The following is a 25,422-nucleotide window of genomic DNA, read 5'->3' as shown; positions in this document are numbered from 1 at the left end:
CTCTCACTGTCTCCTCCTGGGTGTGATTTCTCTCTGGCTCTACTGCTCCCCTCTGTTCCTGTCTCTATAAGCCCTTCACCACCCCTTTCTCTGCCTCTGTCTCCGTGTGTGTGTGTATGTGTATGTGTGTGTGTGTGTGTCCCTTTCCTTGTCTCTTTCCCTCCTGACTCTCACTGGGTTTCTGTCCATCTCTTTCCCCAGGTCCCCTTTTGTCCTCTCCTCCTGTCCTCTTCTCTCCTCTCCTCTCTTTCCCTCTCTGCTGCCTTCATTCTTTATCTCCTCCTCTCTTGTCTCTTCTGCTCTTTCCCTCCTTCCACACCCCCCCCCAGAGGCAAAGGAAACAACAGCCCCTCACGATCAGTGTTGAGGTGCAGGAATAGGGGGGTTACGTCAAGAAGGACTTGCTGCATGACTGAAAAAAAAACAAAAAACAGCTTTCCTGGTTGGGACTGAGAAGAGCAAGAAAGTTCCAGGGGCTTAGACAGAACCACATAAATGGCATCCCTCTATCAGAGGCCTGGGCCCTACCCTGGTGCCATGTGGCAGGGAATGCAAGGCAGGCTGGGGAGGGACCCTCCTTCCTTACTCCGTGCCAGCAGAGCAGGTCAGAGCAGGGCCGCGGGCCCGGAGTTCCTGCTTGGATCCTGGCTGTGCGCCTTCTACATGTGAGGCCTTGGTCAAGAGCTTAGCCTCTTTCTGATTCCATTTCCCCTTCTGTAAATTGGGGATAATCACAGCACCTTCCTCCTAGGGTGTTGGAGGATTAAATGGGACAGTTCACTTCAGGTACTTAGTACAGAGCGCATGCTCATCGATGGTAGGGACGGGCATTGTCACATGGAATTCTCATGAGATGAAACCTCACACCTGTGGTTCCCAACTGACTGTGTCCCCAGGACCATTTGACAATGTCTGAAGACATTTTTGGAACTGGGTTTGGTGGGGAGGGTGCTGTTACTGGCATCTAGTAGGTGGAATTATCCTGCCAAAACGTCCATGGTGCCCCGAGAGGGGGAATCCTGTTCCCTAGGGAGGCTGTCCCACTTTACCGATGAGGAAACTGAGTTTCAGAGAGGTGGAGGGGTTTGCTCAGGTCACATGGCCCAAAAATGGCAGATTGGGGGTTGATCCCAAGATCCTCTGCTTCCAAGACTCCCCTCTCCTCGGGGAGACCTGTTCTGACAGAGAGGTCAGCAGGGGGCCTCCTGAGCCGTCTCCAGGCCACGTATAACGGGTCTGTGTGGCCTTTGTTAGAGAGAATACACAGACCATCTCTCCATGTGGTCCCACAAAAGCAGGGCCACCCCCAGGTGTGCCCACCCCCACCCCCGTTCCCCCAGCTATACACACACACACACAGACACATGCTGCATCCCCCCAGCTACACACTAAAACACACAGACACATGCTGCAGCCTCCTCTCCCGTCCCATTGCCTTTATTGGAGTCTGGAGGCTGCTTGGGGACATCAGGACTCGGAGATTGGGTTTTATGGGGCACATCATGGGGCTGCTGGTGCATGACTCCACCTGGCGCTCAGGCCCTGGGTGCCACCTGTCACCACCTGGTGCTCGGCAGGTTGGAGTGAGTCACGGGGGGAGGCTCTGAACGCCTCATCGACTCCCCGCTCCACCCTCGCCTCCACTGGCAGAGAGACAAGAAACTCAGCCTTCCCCTCTGCAGAGGCCATCTTGCAGTCACCTCATTCCTGCGCCCCTCTACCCCCACATCCATTAACCACTTGAAGGGTTGTCTGTTCGGCCATTAGCTGGTGCCTGGACAGAATCTGCTGCCAGGCTGGGGACCAGGGCCTGGGGCTCTGAGGACACAGGATGATGTCATCGTGGAGGGGAGTGTGAGAATGAGTGTGTGTTAGTGTGCATGAGTGTATGTGACCATGTATGTGTGCTCATGTATGCAGCACATGCGTGGATGAGACATACCGAGTGTGTGACTCCACAGTGAGTGTACCGAGTGTGGAGGCGAGTCCAGTTCACTGTGTTAAACACTTACCACGCTGTGGCTCCGAGCCTGGCTCTGGGCGGAGTGCCACGCACAAAGGCCATCAGGCACAGGCCAGGCTCCCGCAGAGAATAGCAGGGTCACCCTCACATGGGGAATCTGAGGTCCCGGGAGGGGGGCCCACAATGGCAGGTTCTAGTCCCTATGCCTCTTTTCAGTAAACCAAATTGACCATTCTGTTACTCTTGTGTTGTGTGTGAGTGTGTGATTATGGATGTATATGCTTCTATGTGTGAGAGTGTGTTTGAAACTATATGTGTGTATGAGTGTGTGTTTGAAAGTAGGTGTGTGACTATGTCTGTATATAAGTGTGTGTGTGTTTGAACATATGTATGAAGCTGAGCTGTGTGTATGTGTGACACTGTTGTGAGTGTGTGGAGTACAGAGTGTGAGTTCACTGTGTGAGCTAATGAGCATATTTGTGTGAGTGTGTGTGTGTGTGTTGAGCTTGCACCTGGACTGTGGCCAGGACTGTGCCTTCTGCACTCCCTGCTGAACCTGAGTGCGCCAGCCGGTGCCTGTGGAGGGGTCTCCTCCATATCAGCTGGCAGCCCATGTGCGCATCCTGGGCCTCACCCTGCCGCGTCCACAGGCGTGATCCGGACCGCGGTGCCCGACCTGGACCGCGAGAGCCAGGAGCGCTACGAGGTGGTGATCCAGGCCACGGACATGGCGGGCCAGCTGGGCGGCCTCTCAGGCTCCACCACTGTCACCATCGTGGTCACCGACGTCAATGACAACCCGCCCCGCTTCCCGCAGAGTGAGTAAGGCCTTCCCAGAAGGAGGCACTATCTGTGCGTCTGTCCGTTAGCTTGTCCATGCTGCCCACTGACCCCAAGTTCCCTTTTGGCTTCCCACCCAAAGAGGGACTCCCATCTATCTGTCTGTCTACCACCCAAGCCAGCCACTTCCCCCAGACCCCTTCCCATCATGCTTTGTGCAGAGGAGGGCCCCAAAGTTATCCGATTTCCCATACATCCAAGTAGCATGGTGACCTCCTCACCCCTCACCTTGGTTCCTGCTGGCGGGGAGTTCCCATCTGTCCACCCACCCAACCCCTCACGGCCCTTGCACACACCCTATGCTTATTACTGCACATGATCTGCCACTGACCCAGTTTGCACAGCGGTGGGGGCAGACCTAGGGATATAGAAAGAGGCGGCAGCCGTACCCAGGCCACAGGACATAGTTGTGCCTGGAGACCCTGAGGTCTGGAGTGGCAGGTCTTCCCTCCTCTGAGCCGGGAGGGCACGACTCTGTGCTTCTGAATTATGAGGCCTTCTCACTCTCTGCCTCTCCTGGCACAGCAGAGGGCGGGGGTTATCTGGCCCAGGCTCCCACCTCCCCATCAGCCCAGCTAGCCCCTCTGTCCCAGGCTCAGGCGAAGAGCTATGCCTGGGAAACTGGAGCCTGGCAGAGACTAAATGCCGCAGGGAGCCGGGCTGATTCCTATCTGGCGAGTCATTACTCAAGGTCTGCTGCTCTCACATTAGGCCCCGCCACAGGGACTGACCCCCAGGAGATAAGGGAATCCAATCCCTTAGCTGAGCGTGTGCCGGCGGCTTCTCAGCCCAGACGTGGAGAGGTGGGCACAGTCACCAGGCAGCCTGGCACAGAGCCCAGCCCCACCCTCTATGGGGAAGCTTCGAAGCACCAGGTAGAGGAGTGGGAGCCGCCCAGTCTTCTGCCAGCTGTGCTAGGCTCTGTGCCAGTGCTGAGCTGGAAGGGGTGGGGCAGAGAAAAGAAAAGGCGCCAGGACCCAGGAAAACTCCTGTTTATTCATTCCTTTATTCATTCTCCATCCATCTTTAGCATTTCTTTGTCGGGAAATAGAGCACACAAACAGAAGGATGTAAAGTATCAGTGTAAAGCGGACACTCCTGCAACCACCAACCAGGACCCCTGGACCCCCACATGCCCCCTCCTGATCATAACCCCGCCCCCCGCACCCCTGCCTCCTCCAGAATTAACCAGAATCTGTCTGCTCGAGGCCTCTACCGCCTCGCTTTTCCTTGGGGTCAGTGCATCTCCTAACATCAGAGTTCCATTTCACCTGCTTTCAACCTTACCTAAATGGGATCACGCCATGCAAAGTGTTTGTCATACCATTTGCCTCTCGAAATTACATTTATGGAATCATCTGTTGTTACTTACAGCTGTCCTTCATTCGTTTTCATTGCTATACCGTAGTCCGGAGTCTCGCTATTCTACTGCTGATGGACATTGGGGGTGTTTTCCTTTGAGGCTGTTATGGAGGATGCTACTTGGGACATGGCTGCATAGCACAGCTCATAATGCCACTTTGCACACGTGGCTCAGTGAACATACAGAGGAGCAGAATAGCTGGCTCATGAGATATGCTCATCTTCAACTTTGCTAAATAAAGCCAAACTCTCTTCCCCACGAAGAAATGCCACTTGGGTTCAGTGGATAGAGCCTCTGCCTGCTAACTGAAGGGTCCCAGGTTCAATTTCAGTCAAGGGCACGTGTCTGGGTTTCATGCTCAATCCCCAGTAAAGGGTGTGCAGGAGTCAGCCAATCAACGATTCTCTCTCATCATAGTTGTTCCTATCTCTCTCTCCCTCTCCCTTCCTCTCTGAAATCTCAATAAAAAATATTTTTTTTTAAAAAAGAAATGCATGTGTCCATTGTACCACATCCTCATTAGCCCTTTGTATTATCAGATTATTTCATTTGTGTTAATCTGGGGAGTCAATACTGGTAACTCACTGCTGCTTTTCATTCATTCACTCACTAGTCACTCACACATTTCTTTTATGTGACAGTCTGGTGTTCTGCCAGGTACTGAGAATGCCTGCTGAATAAGAGATGTGGTCCCTGCCTTCTGAGAGAGAGAGAAAGGGAGACAGAGAGAAAATATGAGAATAAACAGAGAGCAATAAGTAATAGGGAAACTCGGTAATCCTTACACTGGGATAAGCTTGGGGGCCCTGGGCACATAGGAGCAGAACCTGGCGGTCTGGGAGTGTTCCCTGCGGAGGCCACATTCTGTGAGACTACAGGGAGAGTGGGAATTGAGGAGGCAAAGGCAGGGAGGAGAATACAGAGCGGAATGCCCGAAGGTGAGACGGAGCAAGTCATTTTCAAGGAATTACAAGGACTGCCGCCTGGCTGGAGCTAGAGTTGGGGTGGGGAAGCGGGGAGGGGGGGGAGGGAGGCTGCAGGTGTCAGCAGGAGCCAGCAGCACGCTCTGGTAGGGCCAGCCAAGGGATTTACACAACTCCACCCCGAGGCAGGGGGAACTGTGCGAGGGATTAAAGCAGGGAAGTGGCATGGTCAGCTGTGTCTTAGAGAGAGAGAGCCGCCCCCTTTCCACTCCCCCACCCCCACCACCAGCTACTGTGTGAGAATGAGAGGCACCCAGTTTACACATGGGGTATCCAGACCTGTGTGGGGACCTCAAGAGACAGCGCCCACCTCCGCAGCCCCTGCTTCATCTGCTCTGGCCCGTCAGTTAGCAGATCACCCTCCCTCACCCTCAGTTCCGGGGAGAGGACAAGGTGCTGTTTGCATTCCGTCTGACCTCATTCCTTCTGGTTTTTGGTCTGCTTCGCTCCTGTAGCCACAATGGTCATCTCGCCATTCTTCAAGCATCCCCGGGCATTGCACCCGCCTTGGGGCCTTGGCACCTGCTGTTTCCTCTGTCTGGAATGCTCTTTCCCAAATATCTCCTCGGCTCGGTGTTTTGCAAAAATGTCACCTTCCCAGAGAAGCCTTTCTGGATCACCCCGTTGGAACACCCACACTCACCCTCATCAGCCCTCCCACCGCCTCCCCCCGCTTCATCCTTCTCCCACGTACCCATCGCCGTCTGACACATGCCTGTATCGCTGCTGTGTTTAGTGTCCTTCTCTTTCCATTAAGAGGAAAGCACTGTGAGCACTGGGATGTTGGTCTGTTTTATTTGTCGCTGTAAACCCCGGAGCCTAAAACTGCATCGGGGACATCATAGCCGCTCAATAAATACACAGAAATCAGTGTCAACAGAAAAATCAGCACAAAGCCTCCCTGTTCTAATATAATTGGTTCCATTTACTAAGTAGCTACCGTGGGCTAGGCAGTGCAGTACGCATGTTGCAGGCATTGGCACCTAAGTTCATGGTGGTCACAGTGCTGTAGGGAGACACTGTTACTCCCATCCCACAGAAGAGGGACTCAAGGTTCAGGACTACACAGCCAGGACTGACTCCAGAACGTTAGCCTTGGCCATGGTTCTCCTCTCTCACCCTCCCCAGGCAGGTGGGGAAGCTGAGGCCCGAAGAACGGCAGGCATATTCCCAACTTAATCAGCAAGTAAACCCAGCATCCGATTTAGGAGCCTCCTCTTTGCGCTGTCTCCTGCATTTCTGCAGAGGACATGCCTCTGCCAGCCCCTTCCTGGCCAACCGGGGAGCCCCTTGCAGACATCGCCCTCCCTGGAGCCCATCTGCGCCCCCCCCCCCCCGCTCTCTCATAAGCTGGTGGAAGCTGCCCCCATCCCTGCTCACAGCCGTATCCCCTACAGAGATGTACCAGTTCAGCATTAAGGAGTCGGCCCCCATCGGCACCGCCGTGGGACGCGTGAAGGCCGAGGACTCGGACGTGGGTGAGAACACGGACATGACTTACCACCTCAAAGAGGAGAGCGGCACCGGTGGCCACGTGTTCAAGGTCACCACGGACAGCGACACGCAGGAGGCCATCATCGTGGTGCAGAAGGTACGGCTGGCTGCCCCGGGAGGGATGGGGAGGCAGGCTGTAGGACAGGGGTGGGGGATGTCCAGCCCTCAGGCTGTATAAGCCCGAGAAATCATTTGGCCTGGCCCTGCCAAAGCATTAGGGGTGAGTTCATTAAATGTTTAACTAAATATAGCAGGCTAATTTTTTGAGTTGATAATTTTGTATGGCCCGAGAATGATGTTATAAGTATCCAAATGGCCCTTGGCAGGAAAAAGGTTCCCCACCCCCGCTCTAGGGGAAGGAGTGAGGGAGCAAATACTCCCACCCCAGTCCACTCCAGGGATCAGGTCTTCGCCTGGAAAATGCTGGCGGTTTCCTTCCCAGTTTACAAATGAGAAAATGAGGCACAGCAAGGTTAAATGACTTGTCCAAGGTTGCACAGCTAGTAGCCAGGGCCAGGGTTCAATCCAGATTTGAATCAGTGCTTTTCACCACTACTAAGTGCTACTTCAAGTTCACGCCAGGACCTTTACCAGCATCATTTCCTTTCATCCTGGCCTTTCTTGCTGAAGGAGACATCATTAATGTGCAATTTCGCAAGTGAGACGACAGGCTCAGAGGGCTAAAGGGGCTTATCCAAGGTCTTACCTATAAGGGGTAGAGCTGGGATTTGAACCCAGGTCTTGTGACTCCAGGCTCTCTCTTTCCTGAGTCTAACCGTCTTCCTTGCCCATTGGCTTGTCCAGAAACCAGAAGTCAAAAGTACACCCTCGATGAGTCCTTGAGGAAGATGAAGGTCAAACAAAGAGGCAAAATCCATTTTCTAAGACATGGTCCTGGGCGTGGCCACGCAGGCTTATGCAGGCCTTTGAGACTGTCCACTCCACCCTGCGCCTCCAGGAGGTCTGAATCCCCGCACTGCTCTTGGGTGGTGGTAGACCTTGGTGCACCTTCAGGGACAGGACGCTCACTCCTTGTCGTCCAGCTCCTCCTCCTCCCGTTAGCCAGAACCTGTCTCCCTAAATCTGTTCTTGTCAGCCTGGGCTTTGCCTTCTGGGACCCACAGAAACATTTCCCCCCGACAACCCTCCACTCGCTCAATAAGCACATTCAGACCCACTCTCCAGCTGACCTTGAACATGGAGAAAACGGCCAGTTTCTTCAACTACCTCCCAGAGGATAATAATATGATAGCGGGTATTTACGATAAAGTGTTTACCATGTGCCAGGCACCCTTCTCCTGCTCTCCACGTATTAACTCATTCCATCCCTACAACGTCTCTCTGAGGGACTATTGCTGTCCGTTTCATAGGCCCTGAGGCGTTCCATAATGCGCATCCAAGGTCGCGCACCTTGCAGAGCAGAGGAGGGGCCCAGGCAGTCTGGCTCCAGAGTCCACCCTTCCAAACACCATATGGTGTTCAGGCTTCTGACCTCACTGTACAGTGAGTGTCCTCACTGTAAGAGGAGCCCATTTCACAGATGGGAAGCTGGAGGCCCAGAGAGACACAGGATCACAGAGCAGTAGGGTCAGGCTCCACCCCCAGCCTTGGGGCTTCAGCATGTCCCTTGCTTACTCTCACCCCCAGTGCCGCTCCCCGGTCCCCCCCTCGGGGCCCCTCGCACCAGCCCCAGCACTGGCGCCCGAGGTGTCCCTGTGGAGTCGGCGCTGGCTCGGGGAGCAGAGCCCTGCCTGATGGATGACCCGGCTCCAGAGCCCATCGCTCACGCCCAGGCCAGGCCACTGCCTGCCTCCCTGAATCCTGATTTCCCAGGCAACAGGAAGGAGGGAGGACGGAGGTGGCGATTTTTGCTGCTGGAAAAGGTGGGGGTGGGAGGTTCTGAGAGGAAAGGCAGGTCCCTACACACAAGGCTAATCTCCAGGAAGGTCACCCTTGTCCTGGGAGAGCTCCCCCACCACGCAACTGAGGTGCCTGCAGCCCCCCACCCCCACCCCGCCCCCATTGCAATTTCTCCTCCCACCATTGCAATTTCTCTTTGCTGTAAGGCAGCGATTTCCAACCTTTTTCATCTCACGGCACACATAAACTAATGACGAAAATTCTGCGGCGTACCACACAGCAACGTATTATAATTTCTGCCGATCTGACAGAAAGATAGGTATACTCTTAATTCATTCACACCGGACGGCTATTGCTGCAATGGCCCTTGTCGTGTTTTCCTTTGACAGTCTAAGGGAAAAGAGGCCGGTGCCCCTGACTAAACAGTCAGGTACTGACGGCTTTAAAAAATGCTTGCGGCACAGCGGTTGAATACCGCCGCTGTGAGGCATTGTCTTTGAGAAGGCCAGAGCCATCCCAGCCACGGAGCTCATTCATCAGAGGGTCACCCATCAGCACTCCCGGGGAGACGCGGGGCTCAGTGCGGGCTTAGCCGGATCCCCGGGAAAGCTCTAAGGCAGCCTGGCTTAGCCGGCTCAACCCGCATTAGCCGCCGCCGCCTGTGTACCAGGGAATAGGGCACCTAATCCTCCCGCCGGAGGCCCAGAGAGGCGAAATACATGCCCGCAAACACACAGCCGGGCGGCAGCAGAGCCACCGTGGCCCCTTCCTCTTGTGGGGTAAGGACTTGGGAGCCGCACTGCCTGTGTTCGAATCCAGCCTCCGCCAGGGACTGCCTCCATGACCTTGGGCAAGCTACAGAAGTCTAGAGCCCCGTTTCTCCGTGTGTGAAGTGAGATAACAATACAAGCCTCTAGGGCACATGTGTCAAACACAAGGCCCGCGGGCCAAATCCGTCCCGCCAGGCCTTGCAATGTGGCCCGCACCGTGCTGTCATCACTGCACTCCGCTGCGTTTCCATCACAATGACAGTTTATGACTGTTCAGTAAACCATTCGGCCCGCGATTTAGGCTGGATTTTAGATTTTGGCCCCTTCTCTGATTGAGTTCGACACCCCTACTCTAGGGAATGTTGTGAAATTAGATACGTTAACATGTTCAGAGCTCTGACACACAGTAGGTGCTTTGTAAGTTAATAAATAAGTGCAATGCCCCAGCATGCCGTGCTGAGTAGTGAAAGCCAGGATGTTAGCTCAGCTTAGCCCTGACTGGCTGTGTGTCCCTAAGCAAGAGGATCCTGCAGCCGAGTGAATAGAGCGTCAGCCTGAGGACTGAAAGGTCCCAGGTTCGATTCCGGTCAAGGGCATGTACCTCGGTTGCAGGCACATCCCCAATAGGGGGTGTGCAAGAGGCAGCTGGTCGATGGTTCTCTCTCAACCATGTTTCTAACTCTCTATCCCTCTCTCTTCCTCTCTGTAAGAAATCAATAAAATATATATATTTTTTAAAAGAGGGTCCTGCAGGGACCTGTAACCAGAGAGCGTGGGTCTGCACGTGGCCCTCTGCGTCCACCTGTGGGGAGGGGGAGACAGGGGGATACCTCGGAGTCAGCCTCGGGGTCAGCCAGGGCCCCCGCGGACCCCGCCCTCTCACGGGCCCACCGCTTCCTCCCCCAGCGCCTGGACTTCGAGTCCCAGCCGGTGCACACGGTGGTCCTGGAGGCGCTCAACAAGTTCGTGGACCCCCGCTTCGCCGACCTGGGCACCTTCCGCGACCAGGCGATCGTGCGCGTGACGGTGACCGACGTGGACGAGCCCCCCGAGTTCCGGCCGCCCTCCGGCCTCCTGGAGGTGCAGGAGGACGCGCAGGTGGGCTCCCTGGTCGGCGTGGTGACTGCGCGGGACCCCGACGTCGCCAACCGGCCCGTCCGGTGAGACCCCCGCCCGGGGCCACGCCTGCTGCCTGCTCTCCAGCCGCCGCCCCTGCGCCCGTGGGCCGCGTGGGAGGGGGGCCGGGCGGGAGGGAAGGAGGCGGGCTGGGTGGGGAAGGGGAGAGAGGGGCACAGCTGGAGCTCTGAGACAGAGGAAGCCGTGTGAGGTCCATCACAGATAGGCAAGGGACTCAGGACCCCGTGGAGGTGCCCCTGAGTCCCGGCTCCACTGCCTTGCCCCACCTCTCCCTCTCAGCAGCTCCCTGGTTGCCCCTAGACACCTCAGGGAACTGAACTCTGGGCTGCTCCCTGAAAAAACTAAAAATAGCGAAAAAACTAAAAATAGCAAAAAAAACCACTCCTTCCTTCCGGTTCCATCAATACCCTCCACTCCAGTCCTTCTCATCAGCCGACTCTGTCATCCCCACTTTAAAAACATCCAGAATCTGACTACTTCTCACCACCTCCTACCCACACCACTCCCACCCCCACTGGACTCCTACCCCTGAGCCTGGACCCTCTTCCTCTCGCCAGGATTGTCCCCTGCTGGTCTCCCTGCTCCTGTCCGCGCCCCTCTGGAATCTAGAATGGGCACAGGGCCAGACTGAAACAGCTCACACGTAAATCAGAACACGGCCCTCCTCTGCTCTCTGTGGCTCCGAACCAGAACCAGCCCTTCCAATGGCCTCCAGACACTGTGGGATGTGGCCTCGCGGTAAACCTCTCAGACACACACACACACACACACACACACACACACACGGCCCTCCTTCCCCTGGCTCACTCCGCTCAGCCACGCTGGCCTCCACACGGCTCCACAAACACACCAAGCCCCGTCTGCCTCAGGGCCTTTGCAGCTGCTGATCCCTCTGCCCGGAATGCTTTCACCTTAACACGGCCGTGACTGGTCCTCTAGTGAGAGGTGTCCTCCAGGTCTTGGCTCAAGAGTGAGGCCTTCTCAGCGTGGCCTCCCTGACGTCCCTTGTTAAAGCTTCTGCCCCGCCTCAATCCCCAACCCCAACCCTTCAGCTCGCCTTTCCTCAATCCCCATTGTCTTCATTCGCCTTCTTCACCACCTAACAGGCCACCTGTTTTCTAATCATTGTGCTTGTCCCTCCCGTGAGAAGATAAGCTCCGTGAGGGTGAGGACCTGTGCCTCTGTGGTCACCACTGTCTCCTCGGGGTACACACCCTGAATGTGTACTGAGTGGGCGAAATGTAGAAACAGACAGACGGACGAAAGAGACAAAGAGAGACACTATGGATGTGTGGGAAGGCGAACAATGAAAGGAAGAGTCTGAGAGAGAGGAGAGCCAGGAGAAAGAGGACAAGAGTAGCTGAGAGAGACAGAGGGGCAAGCTAGAAACAGACAAGGTCGAGAGAGAGGCAGAGCAGGGATGGAGACAGGAGGCAGAGGGGAGGGGAGGCTGGGGTTGAGGAGCCCCTGGCTGTGGCTTTGGTTGGAAGAAGGTCAGGTAGAATAGAAAGGGGAAAGGATTGTAGGAGAAACTGACCTAGTGGAGGAGGTCAAGGGTGGAGGGAATGGCGACCATTAGACAGATGAGAGAGAGTTTCTGGAGCCCCCTGTGTCCTCCCTGCAGCCCTTGTACACAGCCCATGAGTGACCTCTGAGCCCACCCTATGCCCAGCTCTGCGCTGAGCGCTGGAGAGAGTGGGCAGGGAAGTCAGTCTGCCACGAATCCAGACGGGTGGCATGCCCTCGTCATCTGTGTGAATGGCTGAGTTGGAGTTGGACGGGGCACACGCAACCTGAGCAGCCTTCTGTGGCAGCCCCCGGGGAGGACAGACTAACTGCCCAGGGGCTCCCAGGCTGGGAGGCACCCTCAGGGCTCTGGAACTGAATCCCAGAGGCGGCAGGAATTGAGCTGGGCTGAGGACCTGGGTCTGGTCAGATGTAAGCATGAGGGGACGAGCGCTCCAGGCAGAGGAACAGCATGTGCAGACGTGTGGAGGCGGAGGAGCGGCTGTGATAGACAGCTCCCGTGGAGTGAGGCGGCGGAGGTAAACCGGACGGCCTCCAGGGCAGGCGAGGAGCTCAGACTGTCCCTGGGCTGGCTCTACCCTTCCTGTGGCCAACACTCTGCTGCCTTTGAACTCCTCCACCGCCCTCCTCCGCAGGCTGTTGGCACAGTCTTTCAACTCCCCCCTCAGCCTCTGGCTGGGCCCCAGCCCTTGGGGCAGGGGCAGATGGGAGGGGCATTGTCGCCATTTGCCAGGAAAAGGCCCGGAGAGAGGAGGGGAGAGAGGAGGAGGCTTCCCCGGCTCTCACCGTGAGTTAAGAGCCAGGAGCAGGAGCCGACTCCTTGCCTCCCAGGTCAGTGCTCCCGCCCGCCTGCTCCCCTCCTCTCCAATATTGCTCTCCGTGCCCCTCCAGTCATCTGCCTCCTCCCGCCCCTCCCTTCCCTCCTGCTTTTATCCGCACTGGAAGGGCCAACTTTGAAACCTTCTTTCATCTCTCCTGCTGGCCCCTTCCCTGGGGCTCCTCAGATGTGGAGGCCGCGAGAACCTTGAGACAGGTCCAATTTAACACCACAAACATTTACCCGACTCCTCCCCTGTGCCAGGCCCCAAGCCAGGCCTGGGGACACCGCCGAGATGACTCAACCAAGGGCAGAGCTGGAGAAGGGTGCCCAGTCTGTAGAGACAGACGTGGAAAAGGAGGCCCCCTGAGAGACAGGGGAGACAGAGGCAGAGACGGGTCCTCAGAGGCAACCTGTGCTACCGAGGGCCTGGCTTACATCCCGGCTCCCTAGTTTCTAGGGTCATGGATTCAGCCAACACCTACGAATTGAATCAGACCCAGCATTATTCCAGGAAAGGCAGAAATGGTGATGACAAGACTCTATCCCTGACCACATGGGCTTTGTCTTCTCCCGGGGGGGGGGGGACAGTCAACAAGTGCTTACGTGGGATCATTGCCTATAAGAGCTCTGCAGAAAATAGAGTCGTAGGAGAGGGGGTTTGCAGGCCCCAGGGAGCTGCTTTGGATTGAGGTGTCACAGAGTTGATAAATGCGCTGAGATCACATGGGAAAGAGAGCCAACTGTGCAGAGAGGTGGGAGAGTGCGAGTGCAAGGGTCCTGAGGCAGGAACAAGCCTCGCGCGTTCCTGGAAATGAAGACGAGACGTGGTGTCCTGGGAGGCTGGGCCCAGCACAGCAGGTGCCTGGGGAATGCAGAGCTGCGTGTGCACAGAAAGGTTTCTGCGAGTCCCTGCTCTGGGGAGAGTGGGAGACGCCGCACAGGGTTGCCTTTGTGCTGCAGAACCCATTTTTACTCATTTTACAGATGAAGGAGCCGAAGGTCAGAGAGCAGGAGTGGCTCATCCAGGGTCCCTCATCTTGAAAGGGAAAGGAACGGGCTTTCACCCACGGTTGTCCTTTCCTGAGTCCAGCCCCCTGCCATGTCCCCCTGCTTGTTCCTCTCTCTGTGGCTAACGCGGTGGCCAAACGTGTGCCGCGCCTTCCCCAGGGCGTGAGGCACAGAGATGAGTCAGACATGGGCCAGTGGGAAGACTGGGCTGCCAGTATATGAATCGGGTGCTCTACGTCTGCGTGGGTTTGGGCTGAGACGGGGGTTTGAGGACTAACCAGCTCCAAGGGAGACGTGAACACAGGCTTCCCCCAGATGGCCCCACAGGGCCCGAAAGATGCAGTTGGAATCAGAGGAGGGCACTCAGGGTGGAGTGATGGTGAGGGCCAGGGGGCAGCAACAGAAACATAGAGCCAGGAGGTGAAGTTCAGGAGCAGGTGAGCTCACGTGAGAGGGGTCGGGAGATGCAGACAGAGGGACAGGCTGTGAAGAACCTTGATGTCAGGTGAAGGATGGGACTTGATCTCTAGGCCGTGGGCAGCGTTGGATAAAGCTTCCGAGGGAGGAAGGATGATGTTCATATGGGCCCAACTCTGGAACAGGCAGCCCTGCAGACACTGTCCGTTTACCAGCCCCGCCGTAGTCTCCTGTGAACATCAAAAACAGGAAGCCCACACAGGACCGAGGGAGAGAACACCCCAGTGCTCCACCGTGGGTGCGGCAGGACGTGCGTGGGCTGTGGGGTCACGCAGACCTGGTTTCAATCCCAGTACCGTTGTAGAATCGCGGGGAAATCACTGCGCCCACTCCCAGCCTGTTTTCCCATCTCGGAGACGGGCTTTGTGATGGCCCCTGCCTCGTCCATTTATTCGAAGAATGGGTATTTAATGCCCACGAGGTTCCCGGTGCTGTGCTCGGTGCTGCCAGGGCTGGAGGGAGGATTATGGGTTTGGATATGACTGTTTTTTCTTGGTGGTCTGCACACTTTCTCCCCTTCCTTCTGCTGCCAGTACTAACCACTGGCATCATGTGCAGGCTTTGAATGTGTGCCTTAAGGTGATGGGGAAGCGGAAAGAGTCACGGACAGGATGGAGTGCGCAGAGAGAAATCCCGTGTTTGGGGAGGCAGCGCTTGCATAGCTAGAGTGCCCCCTTGTAGCCCAGGTAGGGTCTGCATGGTTCAGCCTGCTGTGTGTGTATGTACATGAGCCCACACGCAGGCGCACCGGGAAGGCTGTACACGCCAGAACCTACAGACTTCCATGTTTATTATGCCCGTGTGCACTATCTATCTATGCACATATATATGTGGTGCCCATGCCTGCATGCACACCCAAGCCATAAAGCAGTGCCCTCCCCACCTCCCCGCCGTAACCTGGGCAGTCTGTTTGTGGGATGTGGGCGCTGGCAGGTGTGCCTGGGTGGCCCTAGGAAGGCTCTCCTAGCCCTGAGGCTCTGGACAGACCTGGCGTTGGAACTTGACTCTGCCACTGACCAGCCCTTTTGCCCCAGGGCTAGAACCCTGGCTTCTCTGAGCCTCAGTTTACTCATCCATATAATGGGAGTGATGACAGTGCCTTGGGGAGCTTAACACATAAAGCCTTTGCACAGGCCTGGCACCACACCTTGCTTGGCAAATGAAAAGAAGAGCCCGTTGGTCCATGCCATGGCTCTTTTTGACTACTGTTGTGACTATTGGTAGTCACTTGCCTAATCTCATAACCAGCCTGTGAAGTGGGTACCATCACCATTATCACCATCTCCATTTTCAGGAGAAGGAAACTGAAGAAGAGAGATTAAATGACTTGCCCAAGGTCACACAGCGAGGTTTCAAACCCAGGCAGGTGGGCGCCAGATCTGCACTTCTGCCCCCTCCCCTACACACACACACACACACACACACACACACACACACACGCCTCCCTTGCACACGTGTGCGCGCCCACACTCCCTAGCTGACATGCCACATTCTCTCGCTGCACTCTCCCACTCCGCCTGTTCTGGTTCCCCTTCCTGCTTCCCAGGACCTGGCTGACCAATGAGAAGCAGGATAATGAGATTTGATTAGAATCTTCCAGACCCATGGGGGTCTCCAATCTTCTCAGGCCACTTGGCAATACTCCAACGTCCATACCTGGGTTTCCCACTCCCAACACGCAGACCACACGCTGATTGCGGGGGGAACTTCTGTGTACCCAGTGCCAGACGTTTCTGAATAAAAATTAGAATAGCAATAATTCTCACTCACGAAGTAATTTTCCTGGAACTCCAGCTCCACATCTAATCCTCCCCGCTGGCCAGGTAGGATCATCATCTCTATTTTGCTGAAAATGAGGCTCAAAGGAGGAGGTGACTTACCTGGGTCAACCCGGGCCTGAATCCTGACTCAGGGCTGAGAAGCTGCTTCTTAGACCTTTGCTCTTCCGACTGTGACTCAGGATCTCACACACACGGACACGCACACCACTCACCGAGGCAAGACACACACACACACACACACACACACACACACACACACATGCTTTCCACCCACCACGCAGACCAGACACACAACTCACACTCCTGCACGCGTAGCTCCCCAGCCTCTGCCCGCCCACCCCGCCCCCAGCTTGTCAGCCACACTCCTCGCCACGCGCTGTGCCCATCCCCCGACCCTCCCACTCACTCCTCCGGCTCCCTGAGCTGGAACAAAACCACCTGGGCCCAGCCAGCCACGGTGACCTGCAGCCTCCAGTCCTTCGCTGGTTAATAGCGGCCCCTCCCCCTTGGCCTTGGGAACAGCTGCCTCCACTTAGGTTCCAGGCCCCCACCCCCCTTCCCCTCTGGGAAGGAACAAAAGAGAAAAGCTGGGGAGGGGGCGCGCAGGAGGACTGGAAGAGGGAGAAGAGTGAGTGAGCAGAAAGGAGAGGCGAGGAGAAGCAAGAAGGAGGCAGTGGGCATCCTCCCACCAGCCCTGCCTCATGCCCAGCCCTGACCCCCCATCAGGACCCCCAGGGGGGTCATTTCCCCCACCTCCCTGGACACTGTTCTCCTGCCTGAAAATCCAGGAGGGGTCTCCACGGTCCCTTCCAGCAGAGCCCACACGCAGAGTCTGGTTCTACCTCCTCGGGATGCAAACACCGACAGGGCCAGGCCGGGGGCACCGGGACCTGAGGCCCACGGGCGGCAGCTTTGGATGGGGAACAGCTAGAAGGAGCTCTGGGTCTGGAGGCCCACAGTTGGGTACGAATTCCAATCCTGTGACCGTCCCTGTGCAACCTTGGGCAGGGTCATCTCTAGCCCGTATGGCACTCTTGAGAAGATGCTCGCTGGGCGAGGACATGTGACTTGGCAAGCAGGACACTGGCTGGACTTCTCCCCGCCTTTCCCTTCAGCCTGGCACCTTTGCCGGGACACAACCTTCACAGCCATTCCTGGCAGTCTTAGCTGGGCGGGATTCCTCTCTGAGCCTCGGTGTCTTCAGCTGCAAAACGGGGAGATCCTACCAGCCTTATGGGGCGCCAGGCGCGACCTCATTGGTCTCGTTCGCCCGTTTATCCCCAGGCCCCAGCATAGAGCAGCACAGAGAAGGCACTCCCTCATGGTTGGGCGTAAAGGAATGGACGAGGGATGGCTAGAGGAAAAGCAAGCTACAAACTATTTGAACCTTCCCACACACACTCACCCGCGAGGATCGAGGCTGCTCAGGGGCAAGGCCGGTGTTGGCTGAGCCGTTTAGGGACAGGAAAGGCACTGAATGTGACTCGGGAGACTGGCTGTACTGCCCACTATGGCCATGTGCACAGCCTTCAGTTTCCCGCAAGCCTTTCCGTACCACAGGAACTGTGAGAGGCTAGCGCTGGCCGGTGTGGCTCCGTTGGTTGAAGCATCATCACATACACGTGATGAGAGGTTGCTGGTTCGACTCCCAGTGAGGGCATGTACCTAGGTTGCAGGTTCGACCCCTGATTGGGGCAAGTACGGAATGCAACTAATCTATGTGTCTTTTCTCTCTGTGTCTCTCTCTCCCTCTCCCCCACCCCTCTCTCTAAAAATTAAGCATATCCTCAGGTGAGGATTAATTCATTGTTTTTAATAACATGGGCTGTCACCTATGCCCAGATCTGTGAACCACCTCCTACAATCCACACCAGTGGGGGGTATTAATCACACCCTTTTCCAGTTAAGCACATAGAGACCAAGGAGGCCCAGTGACTTGTCCGAGGTCACCCAGACAGAATAAGTAGCGATGGACTCCTCTCAGACCTGTGCAGTCCCACTGGGTGCCATTGTCCCCATTCAGCAGATGAGGAAACTGAGGCCCATAGAAGTTTGTTCATGCAGCCAAGGCCCCGCTGGAGGGTCGTGTCAGGACTTTGGGCCCCCGGCAGGGTGTTTCTGGTGGCCTCGCCCCCCTGGGCCTTGGCTCCCCACTGGGGGAGGTGGGGAAAGGGCCCCTCCTCTCCTGTCAGGGAGGCCCGGAGCCTCGGGCTGAACCCTGCCCACCGAGCTGCTTTGTCTGCGCACAAAGAGCCCTGGCTGGACGTTCGGGCCTTTGTGGGCCGCGCAGCCCGGCGGCACCCCGCCTGCCTGCGTTATCAGCTCGGGAAGCGTCAGCCAGCGCTGGCGGGCCTCTCTGGGCTGCCGCCCGAGACATGTGTTGGACACGGGCCTTTCAGGCCCGGAGCCGCCACACAAAGGCCCGGGAAGAAGGCAGAACAAAGGGCTTTTTCACTGGGCAGCTGAAAGCCGCAGATTAGTTCCTGCGTGCTGTGCAGGCGGGGCGGGAGGGGGCACCGGCGGCGGATCCCCCAGACCCACCAGGCACAGCATCCCTCGCCCAGGTCCCTGACCTGGGGCTGCCAGGCCCAGGCAGCCAGAGAGGGCCTCCTGACGCCAAGCCCACCCCTTTTCCCTGCTCAGAATGCCTCTTGGCCCCCAGCCCCTGTCCAACCTCTGAGTCCTGTGCCCTGCATGTTCCGGTACCTAACTCTCCCCCTTCCCGGTTCTAACCATTTGGCATCGTTTTCCATTTCCTGGCTAATTCTCACCACCTATCTTTGCACCCTCTGCACCCCCTGCCCCATAAGGAGCTCCCCCTTCTCAAGCCCAGTTCCAGGGTCACTGCTTACAGAAAGATAAGAATCGTATATCCAGCGAGTGTTACCGCTCTGTCAGGGATGCTGCCTCCTTCCTGCTAGCCCAGTTACCCAACCGAAGAGACAGAGGCTCAGAATCGCTGAGGGCTGCCCGTGGTCGCACAGCAGGCGCCCAGGGCAGCTGGGACGCAAACCCAGACCCTTTCCACTCCTCCTCTGTCAGAAAGGCTTGCTCTGCTCCTGTATCTCCCAGGCGATAGGGTGGGGCGGGGTGGGGTGAGGGACATGGGCACGGGCTCCATCTGGTGCCAGGGCACCTTCAATCAGCCCCGCCCTGCCTCCATCAGGTACGCCATCGACCGAGACTCGGATTTGGACCAGATCTTTGATATCGATGCGGACACAGGTGCCATTGTGACGGGCAAGGGCCTGGACCGTGAGACCGCCGGCTGGCACAACATCACGGTGCTGGCCATGGAGGCAGGTAAGCTGGAGGGAGGGGGCAGTATGGAGAGAAGGGTGAAGGTTGAGGCAGGGCAAAGAGGAAGAACCCTGCAAAGATGGCCGGGTGGGAGGAAGGCAAAAGTCAGTTGGCAGGCCCCGCCACTGTGGCTCAGTTGTTGAGTGTTGACCTATGAACCTCCTGTTTGATTCCCAGTCATGCCACATGCTCAGGTTGCAGGCTCAATCCCAAGTAGGGGGCATGCAGGAGGTAGCCATCTCATCATTGATGTTTCTTTCCTTTTTCCTTCATATATATATATATATATATATATATATATATATATATATATATATATATATAAGTCAATGAGCAGGAAAAGAGAAATGTGAGAAGGATCAGGCCAAAATAGCAGGGCCAATCTTGAAGCTGGTTTTCTTCCCTCAGCATTTATTGAGCGCCCACTGTGTACCAAACCCTGTTTTAGAGGTCGAGAATACAGCCCTGAACAGCACAGACAGGCTTCTGTCTTCATGGGGGAAAGCTAGCCTGTGAACAAATGGAGAGAAAAGATGTACATCAGGTCAAGGGAGAGAAGAAAGCAGGGGAAGGCAAGGGAAGGGGTGTGTTTCTCTTAAGAGAAGGTCTCTCTGGGAAGGAGGCATTCAGTAGAGACCTCAATAAACTTTGGAGTCATGCTGGTATCGAAGGGAAGGATGTTCCGGCAGAAGGAACAGCCAGTGCAAGCGCTATGAGGTGGCAGTCTGCTTGGCCTGTTGTAGGGTCAGCACGGAGGCCAGTGTGTAGTGAGGCGCAGAGTGGTCCGTCATTGTAGGGTCTTTGGCCTTGACTCCAAGTGAGGTGGGAGTCGGTGGGGAGAGCTGAGCAGAGAAGAAACAAAGTCTGACAGCAGCTTCTGACTGTTGTGTTGAGAATGGAAAGCAGGGACTCTGCTAGCCAAATGCCATGGTGCATGGAGGACATGCCAGTGGCCTGGCCCAGGGCAGGAGCCATGGAGGAGGTAGGAAGTGGCCAGCTTTGAGAGACAGAGTGAAGAGAGAGCCAGCTGGACCTGCTGCAGGGCTATGTGGAACTAAGAGGCGGAGAGAGATCAAGGAGGACTTCCAGGTGCTTGGCCCGAGCTTCTGGAAGAGTGAAGAGTACCCAGCTCCCAACCTGTGTGTGTGTGTGTGTGTGTGTGTGTGTGTGTGTGTGTGTGTGTCACAGGCACACTTTGGTGCAGCTGGGAAGAAGTGTGAACTGGGAGAGAAAGGCGGGGGAGGCCTGAGACACGGGGTCCAGATAAGCAAGGCCATTGAGGTGAGGAGCTAAGAGCAGAGGGGTTCACGGAGCCGCAGGTGAGGGCCGAGCACAGCTGCAGGCCCCCGCCATAACCACGGGAGGCTGCACGGGCCTGCTCTCCAGGCCCCATGCCCTGGCAGCTCCCAGGGTCTCAGGAGCCAGCAGAGCCGCCCGTCAGCAATCATGGCAACAGGAATCCTCGGTCTCTGAGCCTCAGGCAACCGATTTTCAAACTACCCTCCGCATCTCCTAGGCCCCAAGCCCTCCTGGCCCTGTGAGGCCTCCTGCCTTCTCCTCCTCCCCCCGCCGCTGCCCTCCCACTTTGCAGGCCCCACCAGCCATCCCAGGGCTGGGACCGAGGAAGTCCCTAGGCTGAAGTTCCCTTCGTCTCTTTTAACTCCAGTTTAAAAGAAAATACAAAGCTGGCTCAAATCTCAGTGCCTGCTGCTCCCAAGCCTTTGAATCCACTCTGCCACCACATGAAAAGCGGATAACAAAGGTGGCTGCAGAGGAAGTGGCGGCTGGGCTGGGGGAAAGACAGCTCCCCCCCTCTGCCTCCCTGAACCTGCTCCCTGGGCAGCCAGAGGGACTGGCCAGGCTGCTGGGCCGAGATGCTGCCTCTCCCTCCCACAAATCCAGCTCCCCCGGCAGCCGTCCCCACCCGACGGCCCACCCCGGCACAGCCCTCCTGGGGTCAGTGGGTCCCTGTCAGAGCAGCGAGAGGGGCACATAATGGCTGTGTTGCTGCCGTTCCGCCGGAGGAAGAATGTGGGGGACTCTCCCCCATAAACATTTTACCGTGTTTACCTAATATATATTCAGTCGCTTTCTAGCAGTTACTTTTCTGGAATCATAATCTGTCACAGATCAGCACCCGTTTTCCTGTTGGGAAAATTGAGGCTCAGAGAGTTAGGAGACTTGCCCAAGGATGTGCAGTGACAGAGCTGGGATTTGGTCCGAGACTTCCCAGCTCCCAACATAGCATTGCTGTGTGAGCACCCTTTCCCTGACACTCACTGCTCACCCCGTCCCACCCACCAGTCCCCAACCACTGACTGACCATGGGGAAGAGGAAGTCTGGTCACTGGGCTAGAGACATCCCCACCTCTGAGCTGCACCCCATAACCCCTGCCCAACCCTCACCAGGATATCAATCCGTGGGGAAATGAGTGGCTCCCACTGCACAGTGCTGGTGTGTGTGTTGGGGGGGGGGGGGGGCGAGGGTGGTCAGTAGGGAAATGCAAGGAGAGAGCTTAGCCCAGTGCTTACTGAGTGCTCAGTCAGTGGGACCTATTGACCTTGACTATGCACAACCCTGAAGCCCCGACTCTGGGCCAGGCCCTGTGCAGTGACATGCTCACTGAATCTTCCCACCGAGGAGGTGTCGAGTCTGCTGTGTCCCCAGGATGTGGATGAGGACACAGGCTCAGAGAGGTGAAGCCATTTGTGCAAATCTCCAGCCCCAGCCGTCTGACTCCAGAGCCCAGCTCTCCCCCGTGGCCCCTCAAGTCATAATTCCTTGGTGCCCAGCAGAGGTTTGGGGGGAGAACAGCAATGGCCCCAAGGTCACAGAGCAAGTCCATGCGGGGCCAGGCCCGTGCTGGCAGCCTGCAGGAGCCCCAGTGCAATGCCGAGGGAGGGGTCTGCATCCATCAGACTTCCACAGAAGCAGGGGATGCTCAGGGGTCGCCATGGGCTCTGCCTGCCCTGAGTGTGACAAACATAAGGTGACAAGCATCAGAGGGGAGATATTTATACACAGCGGCCTGGCTTTGCGAGCCCCTCGGAGAGTGAGGCGTGGGCGGCAGGAGGGCTGCTGTCACACCGGATTACCTCCGGCCTCCCAGGCCACTTAGTATGCTGTCTCCCCGCTCCATCCCGCCCATGCCCGACGCTCCTTCCCTGACATTATCTTTAACGTTTTGTAATCATGAAATATTAATGACCGATATTGAATTTAAAGTACAATTTGTGTCTGGATCCTCCGGTGGAAAGGGCAGTTGTAAAGGGACAGCCTTCAAAGAGACTGGGCTGGGGGCTCCGGAGGCTGCACCCCGCTCCCTCCTCCCGGGTCGGCAGGCCCCACGCTGGTCTGGAGGGCAGGCACCCGTGCCCAGGAGAGCCCAGCCTTCGCCAGATTAGCCAGACCGTCCCCATCGGAGCCACCCCAAGCCGAGTCACAGCTCACGGCACCCCGGTTTTTTTCTTTATGCCGTAGAGCGTGTGCTGTGACTTCTAATGTGCACTCAGGAGCGTTTAGCCCATCTCTCTTCCCCAGGAAGCAGTGCTTTCGACCAGGGCAGGGTCTCTGCAGCACCCACACCAGGCCAGGCAGGCAGTAGGCGGTTGTAAATATTTAATGAATGGGTGGCTCAATGGGCGTGCCCACCAGCTAGGACATGATGGAGAGGAACCGGCTCCCGCTGCTTGCTGCTTGCTTCCCACTGTGTGAGTTTGGGCAGGTCACGCCCCTCGCTTCGCCTTTGTTTTCTCATCTACAAAATGGCGCTGCACTGGGTGACGGTAGGGTAACTGCTAGTGATAGCCGGTTTTGTTTATTTGAAGCTTATGATATGCCAGGCGGCATGCTGTAGGCTTTATCACGCCGAGTGCTTTATGTAGCACATCGCGTGCCGTGTGCATTGGCAATCCCGCACGGAAGGAAGGGGTCTAGCACAGGTCCTGGCACACGGCAGGTGCTTTCACAGCCAGAGGAAAGCTGGGGGAAGAGGGGTGTTGGAGATAATGGTTTCCTGCCTCCTCACCCCCAGCCCATTTCATTGCTGGGGAGACCGAGCCCAAGGAAGGGAAGCAACTTGCCCAAATCCACGGATGAGGTGGCTGTCTGGCCCCCAGGCCAGTGCTCCTCAGGGGCTGGAGGAAGGACCAGGGATGGGGTGGGGGGGTGGGGGGCAGTGGTTTGAGTGGCAGAGAGTACTTTTTCCTCCAGGGATAAGCCTCCCACGCCATGTCTCCCCTCAGCCAGTGTTCTCTGGGGCCCCTCACCCCCCTGCCCAGGGCGGGCACTGAGATCTGGTGGTCCACAGGGCCACTGACCTTGGGAGCTCCCAGTGGGCAGGGGAGGACATGTCAGCAGTGAGTGGAATCAGGGGACAGAGGGCACTCAGGAGGAGCGGGCAGGGGTGCCCAGCCAGAGGGAAGAGGCAGGAAAGCTTTCGCAGAGGAGGGGATGTCGGACCGGGGACTCCAAAGCAGAAAGGGGGGTCGCTGCTCCCAGCAAGAGCCCCCGGTGTGCACAGGCCTGGAGGCCTGGCAGCCCAGTGCCCCTGCTGAGAAGGAACGCCCCAGCTGTGCCCGGAGGCTGGGCTGGAGGAGGCTGGCGCAGGCAGGGCGAGGGGGCACACAGAAGTCACTGGGTGTCCCGTGAGCTGGACAGCTCCTGGAGGTGGCAGGGGTCAGTGCAGGTCCTAGAGCAGAACGCTGACCTCGCCAGATGTGCGGTCCCCAGCATTCACTGGGGTTCAGAGGGGAGGGCAGACAGGAGGGGACCAGCCCGGACCAGGAGAAGGATGGAGCTGTGAGGAAGACACGGCTTAGATGCGTGCTGGGCGCCCCGACCGGGCAGGGCCAGGCCAGGTGGAGGAAGTGCCAGGGAGGTGAGGAATGGAGAGGAGGGTTGGCACAGCCCTTTGGGAGGCAGTGAGCTCCCGTCACCAGGGGGGTGTAAGTCAGGCCTGGGCTCCTTCTGGACCAGGGAATTTCTGGGATCCTCTGCCACCTCAGCTGCCTAACATGCCAACAGGAACAGAGATGTGGTGTATCCATAGAGTCTCTGCAGGACTGCCCAGAGCATGGGACCAGCTCAGCTCTGGGGAGGAGGGCCCCAACCACCCCCTTCCACCGGAGCTGAGCGGGGACGGGGCAGGGAGCGCACCGAGTCCACTCGTGACAGCCCAGGAGCCCCCTCCCCCGAGCACCCCCACCTGCTCACCCGCCCCCCTCCCGTCCCGCCTGCTTGTCTTGGCCGGCTGGTAATTGGGATGATAAATCTTCCTGCCCAGCTGGCCAGCTCTAATCAGACCCCGGTGTTTTCCGATGCAATTTAATTCCTTGGGGAGGAGGAGGGGCTGATAGATGGTGCAGGAGAGGGTCCAGCCCTGCTCCTGCCCCCACCACAGCCTGAGAGCGGGAAGGAGGTACCTCCGAGCTGCCCCTCCCTCCCTCTCCCCACCTCTCTCTCTCTCTCCCTCCCCTCCCTCTCTCTCTCCCACCTCCCCCCCCCCCCCCCCTCTCTCTCTCTCTCTCTCTCTCTCTCTCTCTCTCTCTCTCTCTCTCTCTCTCTCTCTCGGCTTCTCTCTTTCTCTCACAGCCACGAGAACTTCCAAGTCCAACTCCATTTGTTTTACTGATGAGAAAGCCTCGGTCCAGCGAGAGAGGCGGGAGCAGGGTCACGAACACATGGGTGCCGGGATTGCATCAGTAAACAAAACAGACAAAAGTCCTGCTGACTCCCTAATGGGGGAGGTGGGCGAGTGGAGCAGGTGGAGCAGGTGGAGACATGGGGGTGTGGATGTGTGCCCCGGGGGAGGGGGTGTCTGGTGGGACAGGAAGGGGCAAGTTTAAATGAGGTCATCAGGGCAAGTCCCCTGCCCTTCACCTGATGGGTTTAACAGTGTGTTTCTCATTACTTCCTTTACTTCCTCGTTGGGTCTCAACCTAAAGGTCACTTACTCCAGAGAACACTTCCCTGTATGTGCCCCCCCACCCCAAAAGGGCGGGACCCCCTGCTCCATGCCCTCACAGCTCCTGAGCTTTTATCCCTCAGCTTTTCTCAGGGTCTGGAGTAACATCTGTCCCTGCCACCAGCCTGAGAGG

The 25,422-nt window shown here is 57.1% G+C and overlaps 1 protein-coding gene across 1 annotated transcript in view; it reads left to right on the top strand.

The window, feature by feature from the left end:
* CDH22 (cadherin 22) overlaps window positions 1–25,422 on the top strand; it is a 68,345-nt gene that overhangs the window by 28,894 nt on the left and 14,029 nt on the right. The window contains exons 4-7 of the mRNA XM_036418830.2: window positions 2,614–2,781; window positions 6,547–6,740; window positions 10,180–10,433; window positions 19,190–19,326. Of these exons, the coding sequence (XP_036274723.1) occupies window positions 2,614–2,781; window positions 6,547–6,740; window positions 10,180–10,433; window positions 19,190–19,326 (753 nt within the window). The remainder of the gene's footprint in view (window positions 1–2,613; window positions 2,782–6,546; window positions 6,741–10,179; window positions 10,434–19,189; window positions 19,327–25,422) is intronic.

Source organism: Pipistrellus kuhlii, unplaced genomic scaffold (genome assembly GCF_014108245.1).
Source record: "Pipistrellus kuhlii isolate mPipKuh1 unplaced genomic scaffold, mPipKuh1.p scaffold_m20_p_6, whole genome shotgun sequence".
In the NCBI taxonomy this organism is placed as follows: domain Eukaryota; kingdom Metazoa; phylum Chordata; class Mammalia; order Chiroptera; family Vespertilionidae; genus Pipistrellus; species Pipistrellus kuhlii.
Note: the sequence above shows the minus strand (reverse complement) of the source record. Positions and strands in the feature narration are given on the sequence as shown.